The 22,651-nt window shown below is 36.6% G+C and overlaps 3 protein-coding genes and 1 long non-coding RNA gene across 7 annotated transcripts in view; 2 read left to right on the forward strand and 2 right to left on the reverse strand.

The window, feature by feature from the left end:
• Window positions 1-5,258: 5,258 nt before the first annotated feature.
• Window positions 5,259-6,181, forward strand: LOC107594859 (uncharacterized). The gene is made up of 3 exons (XR_001610202.1): window positions 5,259-5,370; window positions 5,950-6,048; window positions 6,146-6,181. It is a non-coding gene; the product is annotated as an uncharacterized lncRNA (long non-coding RNA).
• An 8,438-nt stretch (window positions 6,182-14,619) lies between these two features.
• Window positions 14,620-15,729, reverse strand: LOC107594860 (prolactin-releasing peptide receptor-like). The gene has a single exon (XM_016285067.1). It carries the CDS (start codon window positions 15,727-15,729, stop codon window positions 14,620-14,622), a length of 1,110 nt encoding a protein of 369 aa, XP_016140553.1.
• Window positions 15,730-18,528: 2,799 nt separating this feature from the next.
• Window positions 18,529-20,678, reverse strand: ccdc32 (coiled-coil domain containing 32). Its single transcript, XM_016284997.1, has 4 exons — window positions 20,540-20,678; window positions 20,045-20,268; window positions 19,809-19,962; window positions 18,529-18,852 (listed from the first exon to the last, which is right to left on the reverse strand). Exons 1-4 carry the CDS (start codon window positions 20,605-20,607, stop codon window positions 18,687-18,689), a joined length of 612 nt encoding a protein of 203 aa, XP_016140483.1. The 5' UTR covers window positions 20,608-20,678; the 3' UTR covers window positions 18,529-18,686.
• Window positions 20,374-22,651, forward strand: part of pcmtl (l-isoaspartyl protein carboxyl methyltransferase, like) — a 12,972-nt gene continuing 10,694 nt past the window's right edge. For 2 of the 4 annotated variants that reach the window (XM_016284996.1, XM_016284993.1), the window contains exons 1-4: window positions 20,738-20,810; window positions 21,079-21,153; window positions 21,549-21,683; window positions 21,805-21,909. In XM_016284996.1, the coding sequence (XP_016140482.1) occupies window positions 21,566-21,683; window positions 21,805-21,909 (223 nt within the window). In that variant the 5' untranslated portion in view covers window positions 20,738-20,810; window positions 21,079-21,153; window positions 21,549-21,565. Of the gene's footprint in view, window positions 20,386-20,737; window positions 20,811-21,078; window positions 21,154-21,548; window positions 21,684-21,804; window positions 21,910-22,651 lie in introns of those variants that run through there. The other 2 variants (XM_016284994.1, XM_016284995.1) reach the window with 2 other exon arrangements.

Here is a 22,651-nt window from a genome sequence, read left to right on the forward strand (position 1 = left end):
TCATTTCAATTTTGCCTGTTTACTCTGATCTGAAATCATATAGAAATGCTAATGCTATATTTGGATCGGTAGGTGCAGAAAACCTCAGCAAGAAAATGTTCTTAGGCATATGAGTAAATCTGGTAAATATCCCTGGCCTGACTTACGAATTAAAAACGTTTAAAATCTATTCATTGCAGGAAAACAAATCATTTTTAACATGCAGAACCAGCACAGATGTATTATTTATTCCCAGTCCAGTGCATACAGTGCATAACAAACCCATAACATATTTACAAACAATTTCATAGCTGTAATCAAATCTTAGATAATGAAAGAAAACGAAAGGATGCTAAATCAAATTTTGCAACTCATCCCTTAACAACCAAATGCACACAGCTAGAGATTCAAAATGTTTCCATGGCATTTAAATCTGTAAGTTAATTGAGCAGGTAAGCAGCCATATAAATATTCACGAGGCATCTGATTTATTCGCATATCAGTTCTTGTATTTAATTTTGCGTATCGCTGTGAGAGACTTGAATGGTGCACCTTTTGCTCAGTCCCCCCAAATAAGATCAGTGAGTGACTCCAAAAAAAAATGAGGCTCTGGATATGAGAAGCGAGAAATATCTCCATTGCTCACATCAGCAGCTTTACAAATGGGTGAGAGAGTAAATGAAATCATCAAGGAGCAGTGTTTCCAGTGTTACCTCTGTTCTTCTTTACAGGCTATTTACGGTGACACATAAAATACATTTAAATGCATTTTTCTGGCTTTTTTTTCCCGGGCAGAATATCATAATTCCTGTCTTGATCTTAAAGAAAGAAGAACAGTTAAAGAAATACATTGCACATAATATTTCAGAGACAGCAACAGATGCTTTAGGGCAAAAATGCTTTTTCTTTTTGTGTGCTTATTCCTCTGTAAACAAAATGCATTTTAGCTACATTTTAACTGTAATATATTCTATCTATAATGTAATTTATTCTATTAATATACAGTAGCCACAAACTGATTTGAACCCCTTAACCGTATTAAAATATGTATATTTTAAACCATGAAAAAATGTAAATATAATTTTTATGCAACAGTTCAATAAACAGGAAGTTAATACAGAGTAAATTGTTTTACACTCACTATAATATTTTGTCTGTTTTTGCTCTGTCAACAGATTCAAAAAAGAATCAACCATTTTGTCTCCTAGCAACCCACAGTATGTCGTTTGGTTCTGGCTGAAGTGGTGTTTGGGTGAATCAGTTGAACATGTTCAGTCAGCAAAAACAAGCACAGACCAGTGCCAAGAGACGCCGACTGGGTTACCACACTAATCTGACAAAACCTGACGAACATGTCTTTGTCTGCATTTGGCAGTGCAGTGTGAAGTTATGTGTTATTTCTGAATGAGTGTTTTCGAGTGAATGATTCAATGACTCACTCATAAAGAGAATCACTTGTTTGTTAAAAATGTAACCTGCGAAAAGAGAAAACAATCCTGATAGGATGGGTAGAATGTCTTATTGACCATATTTGCCCATTCTTCTTGTCATCTTTTGCCCACGTTTTGTCTCTTGAAATACAGTTGTGTAACCCAAAAGATAAGATTTCTAATGTTGACGTTCCTTCACTTCTGTTTACACAGGTAGTTTCTTGGACATCTGTCCTGCAACGAGCCTAATCACCAAAAATAATGTTTTAAAATTCTGTAGGATAACAGTTTAATGCAAAATGTCCAATGTCTGAGTGAATGGTTTTATAATAACTTGCCACATTTATACAATTCAGAAATATGCAATAGATAAAAACTTAGTAATAAAAATATACATTTTCATTTTTGGTATGGTTTGAATTTTGCCATATAGAAGTACTAAATCTGTCATTGCTTGTTATAAATGTTCAGAAAGCATGGAAGAACACTAAGTGGGCAAAATCAGTATGCTTCTGATAGCTTGAGAGCTTGAGATTTGAACGATATGATGGATGTTGCCAGGGAGGAAATGACTTGCAGCTGTTTTACTCTAGATATACTGCACCTGTCTTAGTTTTGAAGCATGATTAGCACTAATAGTGAGATCAAACTGAAAGTGGCCCACTATTCATCTGAACACACAAAATATGATGTACTGTAAATATGTATATGATTACTAGATATACACACAAATACTTAGATTTACTGAAGTACTGATATTGCACAAAGATTTTGCACAGCACAAAGAGATGGACTTCGTTACAGTTAACAAGATTGTCGTTCACATTGCATATTACTTCCACATTGTGTGCAACATTTACAAGCATAAAGACAATAAACACATTCTGAAAGGGTTACAATACATGAAATTCTGAAATTAAAGCATTATAATATTATTTTATTATTTATTATCATTATTTATATTGATAAAGTGTATAATAATAAAGGTGCTTCAAAGGGTTCTTCACAGCGATGCCATAGAAGAACCATTTTTGGTTCCACAAAGAACCATTCAGTCAAAGGTTCTTTAAAGAACCATCTCTTTCTTACCTTTTTATAATCTGAAGAACCTTCTTTCGCCACAAAGAACCTTTTGTGAAACAGAAAGGTTCTTCAGATGTTAAAGGTTCTTTATGGAACCATTTAGACAAAAAGGTTCTTCTATGGCATCGTGAAGCACCTTTATTTTTAAGAGTGTAGTTTGATTGTTTTGTACTTTGCAGTGGATTATTTTTAAGATAGAATACTGGTACAATTTTAAAATAAATTCAACTCAAATCAGTAATTCATTTCCACATTTTTATTGTTTAGTGGGGGAAATAAAAATCTAAAGAAGAGCACCCAGGAGCAGTTCTTGAGTTTCAAATGATAGTGCCTGTGTAAAGCTGTTTTCTCATATCATTGTTTTTTTGTCATCTTCAGTGGAGGCGATGACAGAGTGTTTGTAAACCAGACACTGTTTTCTGGTGCTGCATGAGAAAATGAGATCTCCATCTAGTAGCAACTCTACCTTGAATATGAGCTTCTAGCGCTGGAGGTCACTGAACTCTTCTGAGTCATGCATTTGCATAGTAATGAAATACTAACAGGCCTTTTTCATTTCATTTTACTTTAGCCCGCTGTTGATCAGACAGAGGGGACAATACCTTATCCATCAATGCTCTCAATGCTACTTAACCACTGCTGTGTGATAGATGCTCAGTTGTTGAGCTCCTTTTGTGCTTAAGTAAAGATCATGTTCCATGAAGATATTTTGTAAATTTCCTACTGTAAATATATCAGAACTAATTTTAAATGAAAATTCCTGTTAATGCATGTATAATAGTCTCAAGTTCTCCATCATTCTCTGATTGTTAGGATAGGACAATATTTGGCCGAGGTACAACTATTTGAAAATCTGGAATCTGATGGTGCAAAAAAATCTAAATATTGAGAAAATCGCCTTTAAAGTTGTCCAAATGAAGTCCTTAGCAATGCATATTACTAATCAAAAATTAAGTTTTAATATATTTACAGTAGGGAATTTACTAAATATCTTCATGGAACATAATCTTTACTTAATGTCCTGATTTTTGGCATAAAAGGAAAATCAATAATTTTGATACAATGTATTTTTGGCTGTTGCTACAAATATACCCCAGCGACTTAAGACTGGTTTTGTGCTCCAGGGTCACGTATTGTTGAGAATATTGTTGAGAAAACGTGATTAAAATGTGTATTTGATGTGATTTTATTTTACAGATGCTACTTTAACTGTATTTATATCAGCCTTTACATTCCAATATAATGTAATATAATATAATATCATAATACTTGGAAAATTCCATATATACTAGAAAAATTGACACTTGGTAAAATTATGTTCTTAAATTATAAAATGACTGAAATTTATGAAAACTTCATTAAACGGTATATGTAAAGTTACAAAGGAACTGCAATTTTCTCTGGCAGTGTTAATAATGTTATTAATGTGACTATGTACAGATAACAAAATAATAACTGATTTAAAAAAAATATCTGATTGATTCAATAACTGATTAAAAAATAATCAAATCAAATAAAAAACACCATATTTTCACTTATTTCTATGATAAAATAAACAGTTTCCATCTTTATAATATCGAAATAAAAGATGTAAAGTAGTGCATAGTAGGAATGACCCAAGGAAAACACTTAAATTTAGCATCATCATCTCCAAGGACAATTACCTGTGGCAGTAAAGAAAGAGTCAAGTCAAGTCACCTATATAGTGCTTTATAAAATACAGATTGTGTCAAAGCAGCTTTACAGTGTCAAACAGAAATAGTTTGTCAATAATGCAAAAAATCTATCAGTTTTTCAGTCAGTTCATTGATGATTCTGTGATGTCATCATCAGTTCTGCTCTCTTCCAATAGTGTCTGTGCAATCAAGCCGACAATATTGCCAGAAATTAAGCATCCCCAACTAAGAAAGCCAAAGGCAACAGTGGTGAGGAACCAAAACTCCATCGGTGACAGAAATGGAGAAGAGAAACCAGGCTCAGTCGGGGGGCCAGTTCTCCTCTGGCCAGACGAAACCAGCATGGTGTGGTTTAATTCCAGTCCAGGCTGCAACACAGTTCAGATTGTGTTGTACAAAGATTGTCTGGTTCCTGTGGTCTTTTCCTGATGGCCATCTAGTTGATGCAGGTTTCGCAGGGGATCTGGCTCATCTAGTTGACATGGTCTCTGCTGACATTCAGGGCTGTATCGCAGTGGTTGTGAAGGACTATAATGCGATATGAGCTTGCTCAAGTACTGAGGAGCTAAACCAGCGGTGGCGAACTCCGGTCCTGGAGAGCCGCAGCCCTGCAGAGTACAGCTCCAACCCTAATTAAAACTCACCTGCCTGTAGCTTTCTAGTAACCCTTCAGACCTTGATTAGCTTGTTCAGGTGTGTTTGATTAGGGTTGAAGCAAAACTCTGCAGGGCTGCGGCTCTCCAGGACTGACGTTCGCCACCCCTGAGCTAAACCATTCAGGGCTTTATAAGTAATTAGCAAGATTTTTACATTTATACAATGTTCAATAGGGAGCCAGTGCAGAGTTAACAGAACCGGGCTAATATAGTCGTACTTCCTGGTTCTAGTAAGAACTACAGCTGCTGCATTTTGGACCAGCTGGAGTTTGTTTATTAAGGGCGTAGAGCAGGGGTGCCCAAACTCGGTCCTGGAGGGCTGGTGTCCTGCAGAGTTTAGCTCCAACCCTAATCAAACACACCTGAACCAGCTAATCAAGCTCTAGGCATGCTAGAAACTTCCCGGCAGGTGTGTTGAGGCAAGTTGGAGCTAAACTCTGCAGGACACCGGCCCTCCAGGACCAAGTTTGGGCACCCCTGGCGTAGAGCAACCACCCAATTCAACCAACCTGGCTGGGACATGATTATCAATGTCTACTCTGAAAGGTGAGATTTTTGTTTATTTAACACCCTGATGATATGATTCCTTAGCTTTTTTGGATATTATTAGCCTACATAAGCTGACGAAATAAGCTACTGTAATTGTGAAACGTTTTGTAAGCTGGCTACCTTAATACAACTTCCCTTACGAAAATTAACCATGGTTTAACTATTTAAAAAAAATTGTTACTATAGTTAAAACACGTTACTACACTTTTACTATAATAAAACCATGGTTAATTTTTGTAAGGGTTGTTGGTGTCCCCTTGAAACATTTCCCTTACGAAATTACAAACATTAACTGGTTTTATGATAGTAAAAGTGTAGTAACCACGTTTTTTTGCGTATTGACCAGTATAACCACAAATATGGTTAGTGTAGCAAAACCATGGTTCATTTGTGGTTACCGGTTTAACTATAGCATATAACCATGTTTTTTTGGTTTTATTTTCATAACGGTTCCGTTGTGGTCTGGGGCCGTTTCAGTAAGGAGGTTCAACCAACTCTAAGTTGAAACTTGAACTCTGAGTTGATTTACCCTGAGATGGGAAACTCAAGCTGAATTGAGTTTGTTCAATCCACTAGCTCGTGCACCACGACAATGAAAAGCCATGATCAATGGAGCTCCGAAATGATGATTCACCATGCAGCACCCGACAAAAAGACGTCCACATACTTCAATACGTAATTTAAATTCTTAATCACTGTTATAATATCAAAGGTAAAAAGTGTCAAAATGGTAAATTATTGAACTAATATTAATTTTCATGGTATTCCACAGGCAAAAGAGAAAAAAAACAACAACAACAAAAAAAGCAGCTAAACATGAAGGAAAAACATAATTCAATCAGGTAAAGCTTTAAGGTTCATGAGTGTAGGCTACATGACTTTACAAACTTTTGACATATGAAATAAATATAATTTGGTGTCTATTTCAATGTGCAGCTGCTTTTTCCACATAGTCTAATGCTCTTTTCACATTATTAAATGTTCTCTAATCCAAACTGATGCATTTCTTAATTAGAGTAATGAAATGAACATCTACTCAGCCAACAGCAAGAAGGCTCACAAAATAATGAAGAACAGATGAAGAGGAGATGGCCACAATACCAAGTATTATAAGAATATTAAAATTCAACAGGAAAAAGAATAACTGTTACTTTTGCATTTGTAGGAAATAAAGATGACCAAATAAATGTAACAGCTGTGGTGGTGGGTACGGCATATTTCTTGAACTACCCTTCCGTCTGGTATCCTTTCATTCCATACAGTTGTCAGCTTCATTTTCGGTGGGTTTGTGATCCGGAAACTACAAAAAAATTCTCATTGAGAGCGAGGCACATTTTCCTTACCGCTCTGCATACAGCGGCCTTACTAATGTGCTCTGCATCCCCGGTGTTATACAGAAAACTACCATTTAAAAATGGTACCACTCAAATACAGTGGGAAAAAAAAGTATTTAGTCCGCCACCAATTGTGCAAGTTCTCCCACTTAAAAAGATGAGAGAGGCCTGCAATTTTCATCATAGGTATACCTCAACTATGAGAGACAAAATGCGAAAAAAAAATCCAGAACATGTGGATATGGCAAAAAATTATGGTGAGAATTAAGTTATATTTTAGCAGTTTAAACCACAGAGAGTGATAGTAAGATTCCTACATACAAACAAAGGTACACGGAGCTACAATCGCAAACCTCTCAGCAACACGGCAGACGGGAACCGGGCCCATATGATGTGTATTATGTTTAGTGTCAGGAAGTAATTTAGTTACTTGTTTCCTCATATGGTGAGTCATATTAAGCAGATAGAAAATGAATAAACCATTGCAGTAGTTTAGTATTTTTTTTTAAATCTTTTTTTGCATGAACAAACAAGCAAATAGCTGTTTTAGCTTGCACTGATTAAGGCAAAGTCGGCACCCATGAATCTTTGATTGCTTATCCATCCATGTGAAAAAGAACATGAATGTATTACAATTACTGGTTATTCATCCAATTATCCACATTTTACTCAGTTCTGTCAAATCCAGGGGAGTGAAAATATACTTCAAGTCCATGATTCAACAGTTCAGAGAAAGAATATAAAAAGATTTGGAGTTCAGCTCTTTATGCAGTTTCAACTATTGTTAAAATAAAACCTGTGTAGACAGCTATATAATCACAATGTTGACACTAGCAATCTAGCACAGCTTATGCTGCAAAATACCTGGTATTAGTATGTGTAGGACAAGCTCCAGATGCATGTTGCAGCAGATCGAGATGGTGGTGAAGAGAGGGCGCACTTTAGATGGACCATAATTGATGCCCTTTGCTGGTGAGCATCTTTGTTGAGAGGCTTGTTCTTCACTTTGTCAGATGCCAATTTACTTTTCATCTTTTAAACTCGCCAGGCTCTACAAAAAGCCCACAAGGACCTCCTCTGTTTTCTTGTAATTAGCCTTGAATAAATTTTTCTCTGCACTCAATATTCAGCCCACACTCCCTTTGAATATTCATCCATAAACGTGGCATTCTGATGAGACGTTCGGTTCGCATTTCTTCTGAAGCGTACTTGATATACACAGGAGATTTTAGATGGGTGATTATTTACTCACCCTCATGTCTTTTCAAACCTACATGAATTTTGTTCTTTTAGTGAAACATTGAAGATGTTCAGAAGGATGTTCACACTGCTCTTAGTGAATGGTGACCAGTTGTCAGGCTCCAAGAATGACTAAAAGCACCATGATAGATGGATGGACAGACTGACAATAGATGGATGGATGGATGGATGGATACAGACAGACAGACATAGATAGACGGACGATAGATAAAGAGAGAGAGTGGGACGGATAGATAGATGTGTTTTTTTATGGATGATCAAAGTTCACTGGGTTTGAAACAACAATGAGTGTGAGTAAACTATCCATTTTAAGGCAACTTTCACAAGTGAAAGAACACCGTGCTACTTGCTAGTTGGACAGCATGACTACACTGTAAAAAATTACAGTGAATTTAACGGTAAAAGACTGTAAAAATGCTACAGTAAAAACCTGTTAAATGGTTAACGGTAAATTCCCCTACTATATACGGTGAAAAACTGTATTGGACATTACATGTATTGGACATAAATCTTACGTTAGTATACCATTTTTGGAAGTGAAAAATACTGTATAATTTACAGTGAATAACCGTAAATTGACATTCCCAGAATTCCCTGCGTTACATTTCAAATTTGATGTTGAAATAATTATGTTTCTTAGTTTTTTTCTTATCAGTTTTATATATTAGGGTTGTGTGTTACACCTAATGTTGTTAAATGAATGTTTATTGCATTATTTCAGTTTCATGTGTGTTACCATGATAGTGTTTAGCGTTTGTGTGAATGACACTGTGCACCTTCTATATATATGTTATTATTTAAAAGTTGTTTGTGATGGGCTTTGGTTCATCATGTGACTTTCTCATCACCCCCTGCATTTGGTGGTTATCAGTGTATTACAAAGGTACAAAACAGATTTCAGTACTTCAATAGGTTGGTATATTAACATTATATCAGTTAATGAAATTACGGTATTTAACTGTAAATTTAAGTTAAAACCGTAAAACCTAAAACGTTGCTACCATATTTTTTTACAGTAAAATTCCGGCAACCACAGCTGCCTTTTTTTACCGTAAATTTTCCGGAATTTTTTTTACAGTGTAGAAATTCTGGACAAACAGTCAATGAAATGGAACAAAGAAGGACAAGAAGTCTGAAACATCCTTTATCATCATCTGACAAATCTGTTTCTATACCTTACAAGAGACATTATTTATCAAATCCCAGAGTTAATTTTTATAAGGTAAATATTTAATAGCTTTTAGAAAAGTCTAAAAGTGTGTAAATGCACCTTTTAGACTTGAATAGATCAAATGAATGTGTAATTAAGATTTCAAACGTCCAAATCCATTATTATTATTGTTGTTATTCATCCATTATTGTTATAATCCATTATTTATCTGACACAGAATCCACTAGAAAATAAAGGATTGTTGCAGTAACACTCAGGGTTTACCTCCTATACTGTAAACACAAATGAATCCATGCACTGTATTTTACTGCTGATTTTAGTGCAAAATTAATAAATGTATGTGGGCACAGTTAAATAGACTACTGAAAGGAAAACTAAAATAAAGCTCTAAAAGGTCTTCAGACACTAGAAAAACCATCAGTAGTCTAACACTTATGCTTCATCTGTTTTCTGATGCATAACAATATGAAAGCAGCCAAGTGACTAAAACAAACAAAAAAATGAACAGAAGGTGCAGCAGATGAAAGCACTTTCATAATACAGTAATAGAGAGTCCATGGCCTTTTATGCAGCCTGACAGTGTTTTGTGCATTTGCTTTTGAAGGTGGTGAGCAATAATGTCTGAACTCTGCAGTGTACAAAGCGCAAACCACACTCACATTCACTAGACTACTTATGCAATTCCATGCTCAATAAATCTAAGGTGAATTACAATATTATATGTATACACTAGTTTTTGGTTTAAGTTTAAGAAGGTAAATTACATTAATTAGAAATACTCTCTTCGATATTCGATACTCTAATCGAAATGGCTATGTGATTTATGTGAGCTCATGAAGTCTGGGGTATGATATGTGCTTTTAAATTGAACTGCTTGTTACAGTAATGTGCGCCATGATCATTTTAAATTCAGGATGTTTATTGGGTAATTTGTATTTGGCTCATTTACCATCTGCTGAACCAAAGCCAAATGAAGATACACCATCGATATGAAAAAAGGATCGAGTTTTCAATAAATTATATGAGATTAAATATACAAAAATCTCTATATATTTAAATATATTTTAAATACATTTAATGCAATCACATACTAGCAAGTGTGCAGCCTGATATTCGGGAAAAGTGTTAGCCATTTTATACTACATCTCAATACAGAAAAAAAATATTTTGAGCAAACTTACATTTTAGGCATTTTTGCCAATCATTTGAGTTATTTTTGTCTGTTTTTGCTCTACCAAATGCAAATAGTTCCACAGAGTCACCACAGAGCCTTGCAAGCAACACAACGGTGTTTCATTTCTGAAACAGTGTATTTGAATGAATCGTTTAAAGGGGTCATATGATGCTGCTAAAAAGAACATTATTTTTTTATTACGCGTTGCGTTGCATCGTGCCACGTAAACATAAAACCATGTCTGCATTTGTGATCTGAGAAATGACAAACAACAAGCGCTTCTCTACACTGCTCAAAACTCGCGTTTGAATCGTCAGTGGCAAATTCTTTAAATATAAAAAACGTATTTACAGTCTGTGAGTCAGAACAGCCGGCATTGTAGTCTACTCCACCAGGATCAGGAAACAGTCCTCCATAAAATGCGCTGGACACATCTGAATATTTGGGTTGAACTGTTCTGGAACAGTGTTGTAAATACAACTTAACCACTGATTTCTAGTCATGTCCTTTTTTGGAAGGCCAAACAAAGTTTCGCTTTCACAACGAAGCACACGGCGGACTAGAGTGAGCGGTGGCCGGCGGCGGTGGGCAGGCTTGAGTGAGCGGAGGCGGGCGGCCTTGAGAACGGCGCGGCCGGCGGATTCAACGAAAGACCGGCCGGTGGGCTTGCGGCAACCACATGTGACGACCCCGGGCTGGACTCCGCTTCGTCCACGGTGAAAGCCGATCCGGTGATCCACAGTGCAAAGTTGTTGTATTTCCTCAGCAACCAGCACGGATCAGCTCTAGGCGTGACGAAGCGGATATCGTCCTCTTTTGGAAGACCAAACAAAGTAGTTTCGCTTTCACAACGAAACACGCAGTGCCTTCACGGCATGCCGGCGGCAACAACAATACTACAGCGAGAATTTCTTTATGTGAACATTTGGGCGGTGTTATGCAAATCTTCCCACATCGTGACGTAGACATGTGGGGGCGTGTTAGAACGAGCCGTTTTAGGTAGGCGTGGCTGACCCTTAACTTTTATAAAGAATATCTCTTTGGATTTGAGACTTTAGTCTTTGCAACTTTACAGATCTTCTTTATGCACCAAGAGCTTGTAACACCCCAAAGAGAAAGGAAAAATTGAAATCGCATCATATGACCCCTTTAAATAAATCAATGACTCATAAAGACGTCACTTGTCACAATTAATTCATATAACTTGCAGAAATAATCACTGAAAATCCCACACTATAGACGGAGACCTTGCCTTGTCAAAATTATTTTAGTATTTGTATATGAAATATTTTGGTAGCTCTTTAAAATAAGGTCCCATCAGTTAACACTATTAATGCATTAAATAACATTAATTAACAATGAACAATACATTTATCTTTGTTAATGTTAGTTAATAAAAAATACAATGGTTGTGAAAAAAAATCTAATTATTTCATTTTAGCCTAGTTACATTAAATAATAACAGATACAACTTTTGATTTTAATACTGTATTTGTAAATGTTAAAATTAACATTAACTAAGATTAATAAATGATTTAGAAGTATTTATTATGTTAGTTCATGTTAACTAATGCAATGAACTAATGTTAACAAATAGAACCTTACTGTAAAGTGTTAACAGTATTTTATATTTAACATTTAAACACTGAGCATTCTCAAAGAAGATACTTGAGAATTTATACTGTGCTTGCTACACCTTTAATGTGATGAATTTATTATGTGATGTATTACATTGTATTGTATTACAGAGGATTTTTTGTTTTAAGTCAACCTTGAGTGCAGTATTTAACATCAAGCAGATGGACATACATAATTAATATATTTCCTTAATGCTACTAAATGAATACATTAACACAATGAGTGAACAATAGCTTTTTTTCATTTATACCACCTGTGTGAATTCAAAGCACAAATCCTTATACAATTACTTTAGACATAACATAATTTTCACAGTAAGAAAAAAAGGGTAACACTTTAAGGACCAATTCTCACTATTAACTCGTTGCTTATTAGCATGCATTTTACTAGCATATTGGCTGTTATTACCCTGTTGAAAAAAACAGCATGTTTTGAAGCATGGCAGCTGGTTTGAGCTGGTCCTTAGTTGGTCCTGAGTTGGTTATAAACTGGTTTAAGCTGGTCCTGTGCTGGTCCTGAGCAACTAGCTCCTGCTCAGGACCAGCTCAAAGCAGCTGCCATGCTTCAAAACATACCTAACCAGCATATGCTGTTTTTTCAACAGGGTAGTACTTAAAGCACATATTAATGCCTTATTCTGCATTACCATATGTGACCCTGGACCACAAAACCAGTCATAAGGGTCAATTTTTTTAAATTGAGATTTATACACCATCTGAAAGCTGGATAAATAAGCTTTCCATTGATGTATGGTTTGTTAGGATAGGACAATATTTGGCTGAGATACAACTATTTGAGAATCTGGAATCTGAGGGTGCAAAAAAATCTAAATATTGAGAAAATCGCCTTTACAGTTGTCCAAATGAAGTTCTTAGCAATGCATATTACTAATCAAAAATTAAGTTTTGATATATTTACGGTAGGAAATTTACAAAATATCTTCATGGAACATGATCTTTACTTAATATCCTACTGATTTTTGGCATAAAAGAAAATCGTTAATTTTGACCCATACATTGTTTTTTTTGGCTATTGCTACAAATATACCCCAGCGACTTAAGACTGGTTTTGTGGTCCAGAGTAACATATTTTAGATTCCTTAATCCACCCCATACCTAACCTTAACAACTACCTTGCTAACTATTGATAAGCAGCGAATTAGAATTTTGAGGCAACAGTGATCGTTAATAGATAGTTAATATAGCGAGAATTGGTCCCCAAACTAAAGTGTGACCAACAAAATTTTTGAACATGCTTAATTTTCACAAAAATTAACTATCAAACAAATTTGTGTAAACAAATTGGACAAATAGCATGGCAAAATGGATGAGGCTATATTTTCGCAACACTTTAGCATATTCGGGCGAAACGTTGTACATATAGACACAAGCGTGACCTGAGGGTACATGAGTAGTTTTGGCACAGCACCACAGCACATTTTCCTCAGGAATCAATGGAGTACATATAGCTTTAAAAACAGAGTCATTGGTTTAACAAATCAGTTTTGATTATGGTTCAGAATTTGTCGGTTCAATTCTACAACATAAAAAAGCAACATCTGTGTGCTGGAGAAAAGATTCAGTCTTGTGAAATCTTGGCCATGGGAATGTCAGCTAGAGTGCTAGAAGTATTCAAGCGGAGCATTCGGCTGGAGGTTGTGAGGCTACTCTGAGTATGATGAGGTTTTCTTCTTTGAAATATGTTCTGGCATAGGCATGACAGGAACTTGTTGTGAAGAGAAGCGTAAATGAAGGGGTTGTAGCAAGCTGAGCTCATGGCTAACAAGTGGCACGACACCTGGATCACATTGACGTGATTCTTGCTCAGTATGGCGAAGTCGGTGTCCAAGTCGGATAGGACAATATTTGGCTGAGATACAACTATTTGAGAATCTGGAATCTGAGGGTGCAAAAAAATCTAAATATTGAGAAAATCGCCTTTACAGTTGTCCAAATGAAGTTCTTAGCAATGCATATTACTAATCAAAAATTAAGTTTTGATATATTTACGGTAGGAAATTTACAAAATATCTTCATGGAACATGATCTTTACTTAATATCCTACTGATTTTTGGCATAAAAGAAAATCGTTAATTTTGACCCATACATTGTTTTTTTTGGCTATTGCTACAAATATACCCCAGCGACTTAAGACTGGTTTTGTGGTCCAGAGTAACATATTTTAGATTCCTTAATCCACCCCATACCTAACCTTAACAACTACCTTGCTAACTATTGATAAGCAGCGAATTAGAATTTTGAGGCAACAGTGATCGTTAATAGATAGTTAATATAGCGAGAATTGGTCCCCAAACTAAAGTGTGACCAACAAAATTTTTGAACATGCTTAATTTTCACAAAAATTAACTATCAAACAAATTTGTGTAAACAAATTGGACAAATAGCATGGCAAAATGGATGAGGCTATATTTTCGCAACACTTTAGCATATTCGGGCGAAACGTTGTACATATAGACACAAGCGTGACCTGAGGGTACATGAGTAGTTTTGGCACAGCACCACAGCACATTTTCCTCAGGAATCAATGGAGTACATATAGCTTTAAAAACAGAGTCATTGGTTTAACAAATCAGTTTTGATTATGGTTCAGAATTTGTCGGTTCAATTCTACAACATAAAAAAGCAACATCTGTGTGCTGGAGAAAAGATTCAGTCTTGTGAAATCTTGGCCATGGGAATGTCAGCTAGAGTGCTAGAAGTATTCAAGCGGAGCATTCGGCTGGAGGTTGTGAGGCTACTCTGAGTATGATGAGGTTTTCTTCTTTGAAATATGTTCTGGCATAGGCATGACAGGAACTTGTTGTGAAGAGAAGCGTAAATGAAGGGGTTGTAGCAAGCTGAGCTCATGGCTAACAAGTGGCACGACACCTGGATCACATTGACGTGATTCTTGCTCAGTATGGCGAAGTCGGTGTCCAAGTCACGTATGAGGTTGACCACCTGCAAGGGGAGCCAGGAGAAAGCGAATGACAGAACAGACACCAGTAGGAGGCGAAAGGTCTTGGACCTCTTGCGCCCCCACTTTTCCTGGTTGGAAGGTGTAGCGGCCATGAGCCGAGGCGTAGCTCGGTGTTGCAGGTGGCAGGAGATTGCACAGTAGGATATGGAAACTGCTGCTAGAGGAACAAAATAGGAAAGGAGCAGGAAGAAACATGAATATATTAGACGACTGAGCTCCTGCCCGTGCCAGAACTCCTCACAAACCACCATTTCATGACCTGTTGCTCTAAGATCCAGGTAGACCGTGTGCAGAGCAGTTGGGGTGGACATTGCTAATGCACAGAGCCATATGCTGACCACCAACCACGCGCAGAAAAAACGACCTCCGCGACGCCGAATTGGGTAAGCTACCACCATGTATCGGTCCACCGCAATAGCGGTTAATGACAGAACTGCTGCAAACACAGTCGCGGTCTGCATCAGGGTAACAAAATGACACATGAACTGGCCAAAAACCCAACCGCGCTCATCAAATGCATAAAACGCAGTCAGGGGAACGCAGAACAGGCACATAACCAAGTCAACCAGGGCCAGGTTTCCAATAAGGAAGTTTGTAGTGCTGTGAAGTTTCTTGTTCAGTCCGATGAGGAGGAGGAGGAGGAGATTTCCAGAACACGCTACCAGGACGAGCATGGCATACAGAGGGATGAAGAGTGGCTTCAGGTCCATCAGGAGCTGCAGTCCACTGAACGATGAGGCAGATGCATCTAAAGTCATGTTTTTCCACGATTCGTTATGGAGATAGTCCATGTCCGTCATGGTATGAAGACAAAACACTGACACCTGTTTGAAAAAAAGTGACATGTAAATAGAAGACATTGTAAATGTAAACAGAAAGTGAATGTATATTTTACTGTTCAAAAGTTTGGGGTGAGTAAGATTTTTTTTTATTATTATTATTGTTTTATTCAGCAAGGATGCACTAAAGTGATCAAAAGTGACACATCCTTAATGTTGCAAAATATTTCAAATGAATGTTGATTTCAAGTAAATGTAAAGAGTGAATAATAAATGCTGCTTTCCATTGATCAAAGAATCCTGAAAAAAATGGCTCATTTTCAACATTGGTAATAAATGTTTCTTGAGCAACAAATCAGCATGTTAGAATGATTTCTGAAGGATCGTGTAACACTGAAGACTATAAAGGAATAAATTACATAAAAAAAAAAGAAAACAGTTTTAAGTTTTAAACTATAGCAATATTTCACAGTATTAACATATTAACATGTAACATGACATGAATAATATTCATTAAAATAATTATTATGAATGTTCATTTTGTATATTGCTTGTATATTTGAATATTGGTAATATTAATAGAAATAAATAGGAACTTTAACCATTTTGTACTCTAAATGTCTTATATTTCAATGGTTGTTGGTTGCTGTTGGTAGCTAATAATTCACTGCTAACCATGTTTACGCTTGTATGTAAACTCATATTTAATGTAGTCTGGATCAGAACCACTGCTTTAGAAATGTTTTTTTAAATAAATGTATTGCTGGAACATTTTTGCCTGAAACTAATTCAGCACTTTGTTGGCTCTAAATGACCCTTGTGATATCAGCACAGATCACTACACTGGCCCATGGATGTCCACTTGCAGTATTTTTGTGTGATTTAAAGTGGAGAGGTCATGTACTTTTTGTCTGTAGAACAGAAAGGCCATTCCTAATCTACAATATAAAGGAAAGACTTATGGCAAAGTAATCTACACCTACCATACAAACTGATTAAATGAACAGACTACAGCAGGGATCCTCAAATCTGACCCACGAGATCCACTTTCCTGCAGAGTTTAGCTCTAACCCTAATCAAACACACCTGAGCAAGCTAATCAATGTCTTCAGGATCATTAGAAAATCACAGGTAGGTGAGTTTAATCAGGGTTGGAGCTAAACTCTGCAGCGCATTGGCCCTCCAGGGCAAGATTTGAGGAACCCTGGACTACAGTGTACAAGAAAACATCAAATCTGTGTTCTCTGTCCTCATGAGTGAAGAGATGTACAAATAACCTCTTGAAATGATTCTCAGTCGGGACTTCAGTATGATAATTGCAAAATTTCACGCAATAGCAAATTGCAATAGCAAAACACTTAACTCTTTCTTCAGGTTCTAAAAGCTACAGTGCTTTAGTGTATCTCTTTGAGATAAAATTCCATGAACAGCCACTTGTATGTACAGTACTTGTGAACAAGAAGTCTCTTTGAAATGGTCTAAGACTGAAAAACTTAAGCAGACTTTTTGGCTTCTATCTGTTAGAGGACCCTTACAAGATGTTAGTTCCTCAGACTGACACGTGTTCACTGTAAAAGATGAATGGAATAAGAAATAATAGAACAAGAAAAAAATTATCTGCTGTTGAAAAAGCTTATTATTACTTTTCGGCAAATTTAATTAATTACTTTACAGTTTGCATGAAAAGCAATTGTGATTTAATGTCAGTTTCAGTTTTGACAACATGACCCATACTGGGAATATTAATATAAAAGCATAGGACAGTTCTAATGAAACATCTGAATAAACAAACACAACAGAACAAAAGACAAATGGCCTGTGTAGATTAGTTTGCCTAATGCATTCATATTGCTGTAAGTGGATTTCCATTATTAATGGACAGTTATGGGCACTCTGAACATGCAGAGAACACTGTGAGACTGAAAGTCCTGTATGTTGCTTTCTGTCAAATAGTCTACAAATAAGATCTGTTCTGAACATGCTGCTACTGCTTCCCACCAGACCGTATATGAACAGCAGCAGAGCTCAAGTCTAAATGAAGACAGCAGTTACATTACTCAGATCCTTCTCTCCTCAGCACTAGAGAGGTCATTTAACAGTTGTAATGGGGGAGCCAGTCCCCACAAACCTAAAAAGACAGATTCAGTCCAATAATGTCCAAACTGCAGTTTCAATGCAGCTTCAAAGGCTCTACACGATCCCAGCCGAGGAATAATGGTCTTATAGCTAAACAATCAGTCATTTTCTAAAATAAAAAACATACATACTTTTTAACCACAAATGCACATCTTGCACTAGCGCCGCATCCGCAAATTCACGCATTACGTAATCACATTGGAAAGGTCACGCACAATGAGCTTTTCGTCTGTGTACTCCGGTTCAAAAAGTAGGGTGAAAAACCATTGAATTTTCTCCTCCAACTTCGAAATCATCCGACGTCATTGCTTTACCTTTTTTTGTAAAGAGCATTTGACTTTCTTTGCACGTTTGCTTTGTAAATACTGGGTCGGTACTTCCGCGCAACTTTTCCAATGTGACTACGTAATGCGTGAAGTCGACCTAGTGCAAGACGAGCATTTGTAGTTAAAAGGAATAAATTATTACTTTTTAAAGAAAATTACTGATTGTTTTGCTAGATAAGACCCCTATTCCTTGGCTGGATCGTGTAGAGCCCTTTGAAGCTGCATTAAAACTGCAATTTGGACCTTCAGCCCGTTGGCCACCATTGAAGTCCGTTATATGGAGAAAAATCCTGGAATGTTTTCCTCAAAAACCTTAATTTCTTTGTGAATGAAGAAAGAAAGAAACTAACATCTTGGATGACATGATAAATTATCAGGAAATTTTTATTCTGGAAGTGAACTAATCCTTTTAATGGATCACAATATTTAGTTGCTGTCCACAACAAGACCCCATATACTCTTAATTCTCCTAGCACTGCTGGTCAGTACAGCAAACAGGTTAATGCTGTGATAAGGTTATTTCTCTGGGCTTGGGCACTCTTCCTCCTCAATTGGCTTGTCAGTTTGGGTTGAGCTGGCAGGAGCCTCACTGTTCTGTGTGGGCAAGAGAAGGTACTCCAGCTCTTCTGCGTTGATGGCCACCCTTTCAGGAGACAGCCAGCGCTTGAACTGCTCCAAAGCACTGCAGGATACACAAGACCAAATAATTACACGCAAACCGAAGAGCTGATTAGGTTCATTTGACCACAGAAATAAATGCCATTTTTTGTATCAGCAAAGAGAAAAAATTATATTTTGAAATTACCTGGATTTCTGAATAATAGCCTAATCAAGGTCATTAATGGAAAAAAATCTTTAGGATAATAATATTCTAATTAAAATATTGCATCTTCAGAGGACCTCAGGACCAATTACAATTGGTAAGGTATCATCACCATTCCCTACTTGCACCAGAGTGGGCTTCTTATCTGGCTAAGCAGCTGCAAGCATACTTGCCATGGGTGATGTTGGGTCACAGACGCAATCCAACAAAAGCGTGGTTCAAGCAGAATAAATTAAGTATTTTAGACTGGCCAATTCAGAGTCCTGACTTTCCTCTGACATGTTATTGTGTAATCTAAAGTAGACCATTCTAGTGAGAAATTGTAGAAAATATATATATGCTGAAACAGTCTGGTGTGTGGGCAGAATGGTCCAAAAAAATATCAGCATTTTCCAAATAGAAAGATTTTTGGGGTCAAGATTTATTTATTCAGATTTTTTTTTTAAATTCTCTCGTGATCACCAAGGCTGCATTTATTTAATCAAAACTACAGTAATATTGTGAAATATTATTGCAATTTACAATAACTATTTAAATATATTTTAAAATGTAATTTATTGCTGTGATGGCAAAGCTGAATTTTCAGCAGTCATTACTCCAGTCTTGAGTGTCACATGATGAAAACCGTTGTGCTTTTTTATGGAAAGGTTTTACGGAAACTTTTCAGGATTCTTCGATGAATAGAAAGTTCAAAAGAACAGCATTTATTAAAAGTTGAATTTTTATAATATGTTGACATTTATCCCATCTGCAAAAGTAAGTGAGGCTGAATAGTTCAAGATGCCTGAGAGCAACAGATCTCATCCTTACAGTACCTCTGATCGAAGTTCCCTTCCTGGAACAGTTCTGAGGTTTGGGCATCATGAAGGAATCTATCCCAGCATTCCTTTTTAGCCTGGGACAAGGAACGGAGCATTTCCCTTGATGTTACATCATTCGATTGTCCCTTGATCCTTTTCAATCGATTTTCTGTAGCAAAATAACATGCTCTTAGAAACCAAATCAACAGGCCGTATTAAATACCATGCTTATCAAATGGAATTTCCTGTACCTAAACTGGCAATATAAACCTCAGAGTCAGCCATTGGTTCCCAGGGGCTGAAAGAAGCTCTGGGAGAGTTGGTCTGAGGGTTTCCTGGAGAGGAAGGCTCAAATGAGTCTGTAAATTGTCCACCATCCTGTTCCTGAGGCTCTGGCAGACTGGAGCAGATCTCAGTCCACAGATCTCCACTTGATTGGACCGCATGAGTTTCGAAGTCGTCGATCATCACGTTTCTAGTAATTAAAGCACATTTTTAATGAAGAATTAGTTATAAACAATCTGCAGCGACATGCGTGTTGTAAACACATGGGATATCAACATTAATGGTTTAAAAATAAAAAGACAGGCTTGTCAGGTTTCTATAAAGGAAAAAATGCTACGTTTTAACAGCGATCGTTTCCATAACAAAGTCTTAATGATTGTTGACATTACTAGGTCTCAAGCAAACCCATATAATGGAGCAGTAGAATGAATCAGTCATAAAATGAACATAGTGGTGCTTACCTAGAAGTACAATGCACCTCAGACCTAAAAGGATATATTAAAAGGAAAAAAAATACAAGCATTAGCATTTAAAACCCATCCTTCTCTATTGCTTTGCCTTCACTGCTGCTGAGAAGCAAGAAGTAACCGGCAGGGATTACCCGCCGATTTTGATTGGTCGTTACACCTGTCCGTCAGTAACTCCGTGAATGTGATTGGTCGTAGAGATGTGTTTGGAAACACTACTTCCGCTTACTTCTTCAGCACGTTGACATCGGGTCGAAATTTACGAGTAAGATTTTTGATATGTTTTGATAGTTATGTACTTGTCATTTACATACACCTATTTAGTCTCAGTTACCATTTTAAAACAATAGTATGCTAACATGTACTGGAGACGCTGCATGTTGTTCTTTTTATTGCTCTGTGATATTTTTGGTTGTACGTTTAAAAAAAAAAAAACCTACGTACAACATTTTTAAAGCCCCGTTTGTTGCCTATATAATAATATTCTGTTATTTCATTGTGTATTTGATGTCCGGCGTATGAATTTTGGTCAGGTCCGATTTTCACGTTTGTTGACCTGAATCAAGGACGCATGTTGAATGCATCAGTGCTCTGAGGTCCAAAGACAGGTAGATCCATATATTAAACCTATTAAAATGAATGAACAAACACACTATTGCATGCATCACTAATTCGATTACTTTTTTGGTTTTGATTAGTTTACACAAAATTAAATGCATGTAATTTTTTTTTTTATTTTTTTTTTTTACATCTGTTGGGGGAAAAAACATTAAACCAGCTTAGGTTTGCTGCTTTTAGTTAGTCTCCCAGCTTGTTAAGGTTGCTGTGTTAGTTGGATTTGAAAGGGTTTTAAGGACTTTGAAGACCAGCTTGGCAAAGTGTAAGTGGTTTAAGTTGGTAATCTTTTTCAGCAGGGTAAGACTCAGGACAGGTGTAGGTCAGAGTGAGTTTACAGACTGTCCAAACTTGGCAGTTGTTGAAATCCAGACATCATTTGTTGCAGGCAGTGCTTGTTAGGCAATGCAGACGCTGCTCAGGCTGGCAGCAGTAGTGGTCCCTATGGGTTTGCTGCTCTCCAGAACCATGGCATGGATCTCTAGTGGCAGAACACATATAGAACTCATCACCCGCTTAAGAGGTTAGTAGAGAGATAGTGATATAAAAGCAATGCTTAGATGTTATTGTACATCTCAATACACAAATGTCATTTAATGGACAGATTCAGTAGTAAAGAGCTTAATGTTGTCCTTCTGTGACAGATCATGCAGTTATCCGCAGTGACAGAGTGTTTAATGCCATGCTTGCCACTGATAGAGGGATTTATTCCAGAGACCACCCTTATGCTGACTCTCCCCAGTCCATAGGTGAATTTCATACATCAGCATTTACTGATGATATATTACAGTGCACAGCATAAATGAGTACACCCACTTCTGAAACTGAACATATTCAGCAATTACTCTTTGCTTAGAAGACATGTTATGGTTTTTTAGAGATATAATATTCCAGCAAGTCTGCTTGATCAGTTACCAAAGAAGAATGTTAAAATTCCATTTTCTTATCAAAGTGATAAAATGTTGTGTTGCAAAAATGAGTACACTCTCCTGGAAGGAGGTTTTATTTATTACTAAATAAAACAAACAAAAAATAATAATTCTGGTGTAAGGTTAAGGCAAGTATTGATCAACAGGTAAGTATGTTGAACCAAAACTGTTAAAGGTAAGTAATTTCTTGATAATTAAGTGTTATATGGCCCACTGAATCATACTCAGACTTAATGCTGACAACAATGAAACCACTTGAGAGAGAACTGTCAGCAGATTTATTTATAGCATAAAAGAGGACAATGCTAAACAAATTATTGTTTTAAGTGTGAAAATATAGCCAAAGTAACACAGAAATTCAAAAACAATGGACTTGTGAAAAGGCCCCTGAAATAATCAGGTCTTCACTTTAAGATGAGTTTTTGCTAGAAAAAGAGCAGGAGAAACACTGTGAAAGTGTCTCAGAGCCGGCAAAAGCTGTGAAAAGAGTGACACTTTATCTCACAGAGTAAGATGCAGCATGCAGAAGTGACATGCATGGTTGTTTATCCACACCAGAACT

The sequence above is a fragment of the Sinocyclocheilus grahami genome, unplaced genomic scaffold (assembly GCF_001515645.1).
Source record: "Sinocyclocheilus grahami isolate Dianchi unplaced genomic scaffold, SAMN03320097.WGS_v1.1 scaffold191.1, whole genome shotgun sequence".
In the NCBI taxonomy this organism is placed as follows: domain Eukaryota; kingdom Metazoa; phylum Chordata; class Actinopteri; order Cypriniformes; family Cyprinidae; genus Sinocyclocheilus; species Sinocyclocheilus grahami.

Coding starts and splice junctions, on each gene's coding strand:
- LOC107594860 (XM_016285067.1), bottom strand. CDS start 15,729: ATGACGGACATGGACTATCTCCATAACGAATCGTGGAAAAACATGACT.
- ccdc32 (XM_016284997.1), bottom strand. CDS start 20,607: ATGCTAATGCTTGTATTTTTTTTCCTTTTAATATATCCTTTTAGGTCT. Junction 19,963..20,044: donor GGTTTATATTGCCAGTTTAG/GTACAGGAAATT, acceptor ATTTTGCTACAG/AAAATCGATTGAAAAGGATC. Junction 18,853..19,808: donor GAAGGGAACTTCGATCAGAG/GTACTGTAAGGA, acceptor TGTATCCTGCAG/TGCTTTGGAGCAGTTCAAGC.